Source organism: Microplitis mediator, chromosome 10 (genome assembly GCF_029852145.1).
Source record: "Microplitis mediator isolate UGA2020A chromosome 10, iyMicMedi2.1, whole genome shotgun sequence".
NCBI classification, from domain to species: Eukaryota; Metazoa; Arthropoda; class Insecta; order Hymenoptera; family Braconidae; genus Microplitis; species Microplitis mediator.
The window spans coordinates 3,936,776-3,946,805 of record NC_079978.1 but is presented as its reverse complement, the minus strand read 5'-3'; the positions used below and the strand labels follow the sequence as shown (position 1 = coordinate 3,946,805).

The 10,030-nt window shown below is 31.7% G+C and overlaps 2 protein-coding genes across 2 annotated transcripts; both read left to right on the top strand.

The window, feature by feature from the left end:
- Nucleotides 1-2,239: 2,239 nt before the first annotated feature.
- LOC130676080 (acyl-CoA Delta-9 desaturase-like) lies at nt 2,240-3,837 on the top strand. The gene is made up of 5 exons (XM_057482070.1): nt 2,240-2,654; nt 2,727-2,857; nt 2,950-3,155; nt 3,230-3,415; nt 3,488-3,837. The coding sequence occupies exons 1-5, from the start codon at nt 2,432-2,434 to the stop codon at nt 3,735-3,737; spliced, it is 996 nt and encodes a 331-aa protein (XP_057338053.1). The 5' UTR covers nt 2,240-2,431; the 3' UTR covers nt 3,738-3,837.
- Nucleotides 3,838-7,408: 3,571 nt separating this feature from the next.
- On the top strand, nt 7,409-9,625 carry LOC130676156 (acyl-CoA Delta-9 desaturase-like). The gene is made up of 5 exons (XM_057482184.1): nt 7,409-7,690; nt 7,955-8,085; nt 8,154-8,359; nt 8,454-8,639; nt 8,716-9,625. The coding sequence occupies exons 1-5, from the start codon at nt 7,519-7,521 to the stop codon at nt 8,981-8,983; spliced, it is 963 nt and encodes a 320-aa protein (XP_057338167.1). The 5' UTR covers nt 7,409-7,518; the 3' UTR covers nt 8,984-9,625.
- Nucleotides 9,626-10,030: the final 405 nt, after the last annotated feature.

The following is a 10,030-nucleotide window of genomic DNA, read 5'->3' as shown; positions in this document are numbered from 1 at the left end:
TTAGTGAAAACAATGAAATATAATAATTATGTAATTAATAACACGTTGGCTAAAAAAATTTTAAATGTAAAAAAAATAGTAGCTGGTGATTCAGTCTGGGAAATATTGTGAACGAAAAGTTTGAATTATAATCTTCAACGTGAAAAAAACTTAGGCCATAAAATAATGACTGTTAAGTTTGAAAAGCTGAAAATCTACTTCGATTGAGTTCGTTGATTGGAGGATTTTTTTGGGGCTGAACCAAATTGACGGCAGTGTAACGTGAAAATTTATGATTAAATAAGGATCACTTTACACTCTCAGTCAGAAAACAGTTTTTTAAAATTTTCGGTTTGAAAACGGTTTTCATGGTCTTTACATGATCATCTTGGTATGAATAGACTTTGCACGCCCTACCCCGTCCCGTTCCCTACATTATTAGATTCAAATAGTAATATTACATTTGAAGTGGATAATTTGTAAATTTGAATTATTTGCACATCTTTTAGTTAACATAAGGAGTGGTGTGAACTTTTGCCCGCCTCAAACGCGAAGTTTGATTATTACTTGAAAAAATGTATAGTATAATTTTTACATCGAATTATTTTTACTAAATCGAGAACCATAAATCAATATGGCAATGGTTACTCTTATATTATTGCAATGATTCGCCCAGTGAACACGGCAATATAACGGAGACGTCACATTTATAGAACCATAAATATTAGGTTACGTAAACGTAAGTCACATGTGACGCAAAATTCACACTCATTTACGTAACATAATGAACGTAAATGTGATGTTAATGTGACGTTAATGGGATCCCATAGTATGAGGAATTTCTAAATGTTATTGTAATCATTACCATAATATATCGTAACGTTTACCAAAGTATGTGGTAACAATAACCATAGTAGTTTGGGAACAATTACCACCCTCGCAGATTTGAATCACGGTGGAAATACGGTGGGTTTGTTCCATTTTACCACTGTGATTACGTGGTGTATCCACCATGATTCCACGGTGGCTTTACCACCGTGTATACACGGTGTTTTCACTGTGATCACGCGGTGGATACAGCGTGGAACCACGGTGGTGAAATAGCACAAAGCCACCGTGGAATCACGGTAGATACACCGCGTAATCACAGTGGAAACACCGTGTATACATAGTGGTCAAGCCATCATGGAATCACGGTGGATACACTGTGTATACCCGGTGGTGAAATGGAACAAACCCACCGTGTAACCACAGTGGATCCACGGTGTTTACACTTCCACGGTGTTTCCACCGTGATTCAAATCTGCGAGGGCATACTTTTATAAGAACTATTCCGATATTGTATAGGAATGATACCCATAAAGATATAAGATTAGTTACCATAATTTCTATGGACGCCGTTTCTATAATTGATATTTCAAAAAAACCTGTTACTATACGATGTGGGAACCATTCCATATATTGTAATTGTTACCATAAAATTATTTCCGTGTACATACTTACTATTTCCAGAGGATAGATCATCAAAAACTACGATTTGATTCCATGAACGCCATTTGGAGAACTCAAGAATCAGTTCCAGTGTCAAGGGTGACGGAAGTTCATATGCAGAAGTTAGTTTTGAAAAAAATAATAATAATATCATAATTTTATTCATTGTAAACTTTGAATATTGTTCAGTAATACTAATTAATATTTATAAAAATATGATGGTACACATAAGACGTTTTTAGTTCAGGAAAAGAAACAGAGATAAAAATGAACTGAATACTCGCGTGCAGTTTGATAAATGCCAAAACGAAATTCAGCTTAACGTGAAATGTTATATGTCTTGTAATAAATTGGATGGTTTTTTTTGTGAACATGGAATTAATACGATGGACATTAGATGATTAATTTACAAGATAGTAAAATCGATGTGGATAATAAAAACAAACTCATAAAAATGTGAGTGGCCTCATTATCTTTTTCAATAGTTCATCGAGTAGCTGCGATGACGCAAATTAAAAGCGAAAAGTTTTTATACAATCAATGGAGTTTAAATTGAATTATGCTTAAAATTTCACAACTTTATAAAACCAACAATGAAATTCCGAATAAATGAATGAACAATGCCGTACTTTAAATAACATGAGACATAAATAACAATACAAACTAGAAATGTAGGTTTTTTCCATGTTAAAGTTCAAAAATGAATATATTTTAGTTTTACACAAGCTTATAAAACTGTGTAGAAAAGTCAAAATTCATTTAGTAAAAAGCGTCTCTCAAAAGAGTGAAGACAGGTTCTGTAAATTAATATCATTAATTAGTTCATAAAAATCTATATATATGACTTTTTTGTTTACACAAGTGCTAAAGAGTATCTGTTAAAAAAAATTCATAGAAAAAAGTAGAAAATTATTGTCGTTAAAATAAATAAAGTGTGACGAAAAAAAATAATTTTATAAAAATGCCACCGAATGTTACTAGTTTATCTTCACATTCTGAAAACCCCCATGTAAAACATGATATAATACCAGCGGAAAATATAAAAATAAATAAAAAACGTTGGTATGAATTCGAAACGCCTATAGTTTGGAGTAATGCGTTTTTTATTATAGGTCTTCATATATTGTGCTTATATTACACTATTACATTCCCGTATTTAGAGCGTAAAATATTGTGTGTATGGGGTAATTATCTAATGACTGTGAGATTTAATCAATTGTATAATATTAATAATTAATGGTATCATTTATTTGTAGTCGTTGTAATGATAATAATGTCGGGATTGGGGGTGACGGGTGGAGTACATCGACTTTGGACTCATCGTGCATACAAAGCTAAGATACCACTTAGGATTATTCTTGCTGTCCTGTACTACTCTGCTGGACAAGTGTGTTGATAATCAATTTTATAGAATATCAATCATTTTAAAAATACGTTGAATAAAATTAATGAATTTGAATTCAATTATTGGATTTACAGAATAGAATTTATGATTGGGTAAGAGACCACAGAGTTCATCACAAGTACACAGACACACTATCAGATCCACATGATAATAATCGAGGTTTTTGGTTCAGTCACGTTGGCTGGTTGATGTTAAAAAAACGACCGGAAGTGACTCAACGTGGAAAAGGAATTGATATGAGTGATATTCTCAATGATCCGGTTGTTCAGTTTTTCGACAGGTATTTCGTTAGTTGTTTTAAAAACCTATTATTATTAAACTAAATAAATTTAAAATTCAAATGTTTTGACGCAGAAATTATTCTATACTCAATGCATTGTTCGCTTTTGTGATTCCTGTGTTGATTCCCGTTTACCTACTCCACCAAGACTGGAAATATTCAATCATATCCCAAGTATTCATACGTTATACGTCGACTTTAAACTTCACCTGGTCAGTCAATAGTTTTGCCCACATGTTTGGATATCACACTTACGATAAGTAATTATTGTTTTGAATAATATTTTTTAATAAATTTTTCAGTCTCTGTAAAAGTTAAATTGTTTATTTTAGAAATATTGAACCAGCTGAGAATTTACTAGTCAGTTGGGTTGCTGGGGGCGAAGGCTGGCACAATTACCATCATGTATTCCCGTGGGATTACAAAGCAGCCGAATTCAAAAGTGTATTTTTCAATGCCACGACCGAATGGATTGAATTGTTTGCTAAAATTGGATGGGCCTACGATTTGAAACGAGCAACTCCTGAGCACATACAAAAAGTCGTCGCGAGAGCAGGCGACGGAACGCACCCTGTGTACTGATAAAAAAAAAAAATTTAAATAATAAATTGCTGTTTATAATTTTCGTATATCAGTAAACTCTTGCAAGTATCAAATGTATATAGAACTCATTGCGTTGCATTATTATTACTTAATTATTTATTATAATAAATTATTATACATATAATATATATTTGTTGAAAATTTGTTTGTTATTATTATTTTTAAGTGTATTATTAAGCTACATTTGCATGATAATTGAATCATAGTACACGTGATAACTAAATATTAATTTATGATAACGCAGTGGAAAGAAATTAATTTATTCAGCTATTAACTAAATAAATAAAACATCTATAATTCCTTAGACAAAATTTTTCATAAATATTGAATTTAAATACTATGGACAAAGAAAAAATTAAATCAAATGTATTGTTACTTGAAATATCAAGTTTATTCAGTGTAATACAATGCGATAATTGTTTAATTTTACAATTCTACGAATTTAAAAAGTTTTCAAATGTTAATAACCTAATAGATATAAATAAATTTACTTAAGGGAATTTTCAGATAATACCCCCCACTCTTTTAAAATTCTCAATGAACTTGAACTATCGTACCGTATGAAAATTTGATCAATTAATTAAAAAAAAAATTAAAGTATTGATTGAAAAAAGGACAATAGGGGAGGGTGGGGCAGTGCGGCCCCCCTGAAATTTTGATCAAAAAAAAAAATTTTTTTTTTTCGACTAATTACTATAAATCCGATATTTTTGCGCATTTTTACCCATATGCGTGACATTTGGGGCAAAATGGACAAGCCCAAAATTTTGAAAGAGTGATTTTTTCATATTTTTATCGTCAAATTAAAATAAAATTATTATAATTACACATTTCTAGCCCTACGCATAACACCTGGGGCAAAATGGACCAGCAGAAACTTCCGAAAAAATTATTTTTTCATATTTTTCGTCCGTTTCTCTATGTAAGAGGCAAATTTGGGCGCTAAAAATTTAGAAAAATTAAATTTTTTTTTAGTTGATAAATTTTTGAAATAAAGTAAAACTATAGAATTGATTTTTTTTTTATTAAATAACAATTAGTCATTAAGGTAATCGAGAGTGAACGATTTATTACACTTTAAAAAATTTTTTTCGAGTAGTATAAAACCAAAAATAGTTGTCAAGAGAAAGAAATACATTCTTAATGATGAAAACAATTTAAAAAAAAAAAAACGAAAAAAAAAATTTTTTTATCATTTTTTTGGAGGGGGGCCGCTCTGCCCCGCAAAAAAAATTTTTTTTTCCAGAATTTTGCCAAAATGTCCATAAATTTGTTCGAAAAGGACAAAAGCAAAGTGATCTTATGGTTAAAGCTACAAAAAATAATAATTGGCTTAGGGGGGCCGCTCTGCCCCACCCTCCCCTACACCCCTAACGGAGTCAAATTACGGTAAATTACGGTAATCCGCCGTAAATACCGATTTACCGTAAATTACGGTGGGTTTACCGTAATTTACGTTGATCCACTGTAAAATACGGTAATTCGCCGTAAGATACGGTAATTTGGTAATCCACCGTAAAAATACCGACTTATCGTAATTTACGGCAGATTTACCGCATTCTACAAAAGATTTGGCGTTCTGTGATTCATTGTTAATATTTTACGATGGATTTTTCAATCATATCTTTGTGAAATTATCGTATTGTACCCTCACTTTTAAAACCACCGTAGTTTACGGTACACCCATCGTGATTTACGGGAAACCCACCGTAATTTACCCATCTACCGCAAATTACGGTAAATTCACCCGAATTTTTACGGTAGATTTACCGTATTTTACTGTAAATTTATTTAACGGTAAATCAGGTCTGCTAGGTCAGTACTGTAAAAAATTGGGAGTCAATTCGGAATTCTAACTTTCAAATTTTGTATGCTAAAATTTATTTATTAAATTTTTTTTAACTTCTAATCGATAACAACTGTAAGTAATTTTTAACTTCCCACTGAGAAAATCGACGATTTTCACAAAATTCGGGAAGTTATTGGTTTCACTCCGATTTTCGAAAACCGGGTTTTCATCATATGTCGACATTTGAAGGTGCTAGGATGCTATTCTGACATTTTCAGAGCGATGTCTGTATGTATGTATGTATGTGTGTGTATGGATGTGTGTGTGTGTGTGTGTGTGTGTGTGTGTGTGTGTGTGTGTGTGTGTGTGTGTGTGTGTGTGTGTGTGTGTGTGTGTGTGTGTGTGTGTGTGGATGTAAGCCTCTCATATCTTTTTGATGAATGAACCGATTTAGATGGTTTTTGTGGCATTCGAAAGATATCTTTTGAACTTAGATTTTCAAAAAAATTTTAGACCATTTAGTCAAATGAACTCTGAGATATTTAAGAAATACGAAAAAAAAAAAATTTTTTTTTGATATTTTGAAAACTGTCGAATCGATCAATTCCAAAATCTAATCAGCTCTAGAACTCGATAAAAGCTTTCGATTGCCACCAAGAACGTCTCAATCAGATTATCCGTTCAAAAGATATCGTCGACGAAAGAAACAGTAAAAAACAGTTTTTTGCAAATATCGTCGAAACGACTAAACCAATCATTTCTAAAATTTTATCAGCTCTAGAGCTCAATAAAACACGTCGATTGCCACCTCAGTCGTCTTAATCGGTCAATTCGTTTACGAGATATCGTTGATTTAAAAAATAGTGAAAAACGTTTTTTTTCAGATATCTACAGAAAAATTGAATCATTTGATTTTTAAATCTAATCAGCTCTAGAACTTAATAAAACGCGTCGATTGCCGCCTCAACCATCAAAATCGGTTAATTCTTCCACGAGATATCGTGGGATAAAGAAATGCTAAAAAATGTTTTTTTAGAAAACAATGGCATACAAAAGTATTTTCGAGCTCGAAAATGTATTCACAATAATGTTTTCGAGCTCAACGAGCTCGAAAACAGCAGGAAGTTTTGGGGCTGGCCCGCAGGGTCAACTGACAGACCGATTTTTTTTTTAAATTCTATATCTTGGTAAAATTGCCACTATGTTGTACTTTTTCAACTAATGCTTCAATTTATTTTAATTAATTAGTAAAATTTTAGTCCAGTTATGACAGTTGAAAATTATTGGATATTTAAAAAATTTTGGGGGAGGGGGGCTGTTTGAGAATGCCCTTAATACGTCCAGTAATGTGGAAAACTCGATTTTCGAAAATCAGACTGAAAAAAATGAGTTCTTTATATTTTGAAAACTTTTTATTTTCCAGGGGAGAATTAAAAAAATATCAATTCAACTGATGATTTTTTTACTTGTTTGACTAAACTGTTATAATTGCCAATTTAATTTTAAAATTAAAAAAAACAATGCACATAACAATAAATAATTTATGAGAATGATAAATTATACAGCAGGAAAAACTGTATTTTATATCATTTCAATTGAAAGTTTCATGTATATTTATACTATTTTTATGAAATAATTATCGTATACATTAAAAAACAATTAATCATTTCTATAATCTAAAAAAAAATAATTAATGTCTCACGAAAGACAATATAAGTTTGAATTATTACCTGAAAGTTCAAATTTTATTTATTTGTATTATAAATCATAGTAGAAATTAATTATTATCCGTCAATTTTATAGCATTCGAGCTATATAACCTCGCCTGTGAGTACTTGAAAATTTATTATTAGTTAAATTTTAAAAGCGGTATCAATTAAATTGCGGCAAGTTTAAAGTTATCAAAAGATGAGTAAAGATTCTGTTGCAATTTCAAACCAAAGTTTAAAATAAATTAAATTTGAATTTGCGATGCAGTCTGAAGTATTGAGTTCTCACGAAGAATTGAGAAAGAAAAAGTGGTATGAGTTTGAAACAGAAATACTTTGGAAAAATGCTATTTTTATAATAGGCCTACACGCAATATCATTGTACTGTACTTTTACCTTTCCGTATTTAGACCGAAAAATTTTATTTGTATGGGGTAAAACTACTTAGCAAATATATTATTGCACAGAAAAAAAGGATATATAGGCGCTAAAAATTTTTACTCACCCCAAGGAAATTTTCACATGGCTCAAGAATTTGTTTGCATCATAAACTAAAAACTAAAATATTCTCGGAGCGAGAAAAAATTTTAATCTTCAATTCATAATGCAAAATATTTTTTACGCCTAGAAATTTTTTTTTCTGTGTGTTTTTTATTTTATATTTTTATTCAAGATGTTTATGTAACAATTATTTATAGGATTCGTTGTAGGAACATGGTCAGGACTGGGAATAACAGGTGGTGTTCATCGACTTTGGACTCATCGGGCGTACAAAGCCAAGACACCACTTAAAATTATTTTAGCTGCCATGTATTATACTGCTGGACAAGTGCGTATAATATCATTCGTAGTAATATAAATACGTATAAATAAATTAATTGTTAATTATGATGGTAGAACAGGATTTATAACTGGGTAAGGGATCACAGGCTTCATCACAAATACACAGAGACGCTTGCAGATCCTCATGATACTAATCGCGGTTTTTGGTTCAGTCATGTCGGGTGGTTGATGTTAAAAAAACGACCGGAAGTCCGTAAATATGGTAAAGAAATCGATATGAGTGACATTCTCAATGATCCAGTTGTTCAATTTTTTGACGGGTATTATGATCAAACGATTCTTAATTGATATTTTTACAAGCTCGGTGATTATAGTCTCGAAAGAATAATAAATATTTTCATTTATTTGATACAGAAACTTTATTGTACTCAACACACTACTGACTTTCGTGATCCCAGTCTTCATACCTGTTTATTTCTTCAATCAAAGCTTGAAATGGTCATTCATATCCCAAGTGTTCATTCGCTACCCGTTGGTTTTAAATTTCACGTGGTCTGTCAATAGTTTTGCTCATATGTTCGGATACCATAGCTATGACAAGTAGTTGATATTTTAAGTTTTAATTTTACTGATATAAAGCTAAAAATCATTGAAATAATGAAATTGTTTATTTAAGAAATATGGCACCGGCGGAGAATGTCTGGGTAAGTTATTTTGCTGGAGGTGAAGGCTGGCATAATTATCACCATGTCTTTCCGTGGGACTACAAAGCCGCGGAATCAAAAAGTATGGTCTTCAATACTACGACAGATTGGATCGACATGTTCGCCAAAATTGGCTGGGCGTATGATTTACGTCAAGTATCTACTGAGCATATAAAGCGAACCGTTGAAAGAAGAGGAGATGGAACTCATCGAGTTTATCAATTCAAAGTTCACCAATAAATTATTTTCATGATACCAGTATCGAAACTTGAAGTTTCAGTGTCTCTACAGTCCGTCGAAACAAGCTAATTTCAAGCCGATGCTGCAAACAACTGCTAGCGAATTTGTAATTCAAAAATACCTTCATACAGCGGGCAGAAACATGCGTGTTTCTTCCCGGTGTCAGTTATATTTAATGTTCATTTGCAGCTTTATTACTCTCATTTGTTAACTTGTCACTTCAGCTTACTCATTTCATTTTTTAAGTGACAGTTTCAATTAACCAAATAGAATTGATAAAAAATGAGTGAAAATAATATTTTTGTATTATTTACTATTTAAAAAGTGACTGTAAATCACAGATATCTCATTCTCTAACAGTTTTCCGTATCATCCGCTTGAAATTAACTTGTTTCTTACTGGCTGCTGACACTAAATCTTGAAGTTCCGATGCAGATAATCATGAAAAATATAGTGTGTGACTCAGGATAAAACACGATTTCGGGCTGCGGGTGATGTCAGTCCTCGCCTGTGGCTCGAGAAGCCAACCTCACCCTAGTCTGAAATCGTCTTGTTTCATCCCTTGTCACACAATATACTATTAAATTATTGTAAGCATTTATCAAATTTAATAAAAGGAGGATGATAATCTACCAAAATAACTTTTAAAAAAAATTTTTTTCTCAACTTCCTGCTATGAAAACTGACGTTTCCGAAAAATTCGAGAAGTTAGTGTTTTTACCCCGAATTTAAACATCTCATTTTCGTAAGATGACGACATTTTGAGGTCCTAGGAAGCTATTCTGACTTTTTTCAAGATGATGTCCGCGTGTATGCATGTGTGTAAGCTCTCTATAACTTGGAAGTGAAAAATACGAATAAAAGAAAACTTTGTTTTTTAATTTTCTTAAAATTTCTCGAAAATGACTACCTGGAAAATAGTTGATCCTACGGGTCAGCCCCAAAACTTCCCTCTGTTTAGCTACTAAAATTACCATAGTTATTTCTTGGTGTACTGACAAATGAAATGAAATAATAAAAAAACGTCAATAACATTGCAACATTGTT

Excerpts from the sequence above, each read along its gene's own strand:
- LOC130676080 (XM_057482070.1), top strand. The coding sequence starts at position 2,432 with ATGCCACCGAATGTTACTAGTTTATCTTCACATTCTGAAAACCCCCAT. Across the intron at positions 2,655-2,726 it reads TAAAATATTGTGTGTATGGG|TCGTTGTAATGATAATAATG; the intron begins GTAATTATCTAA and ends ATTTATTTGTAG. Across the intron at positions 3,416-3,487 it reads GGATATCACACTTACGATAA|AAATATTGAACCAGCTGAGA; the intron begins GTAATTATTGTT and ends TGTTTATTTTAG.
- LOC130676156 (XM_057482184.1), top strand. The coding sequence starts at position 7,519 with ATGCAGTCTGAAGTATTGAGTTCTCACGAAGAATTGAGAAAGAAAAAG. Across the intron at positions 8,086-8,153 it reads TGTATTATACTGCTGGACAA|AACAGGATTTATAACTGGGT; the intron begins GTGCGTATAATA and ends TTATGATGGTAG. Across the intron at positions 8,360-8,453 it reads GTTGTTCAATTTTTTGACGG|AAACTTTATTGTACTCAACA; the intron begins GTATTATGATCA and ends TATTTGATACAG.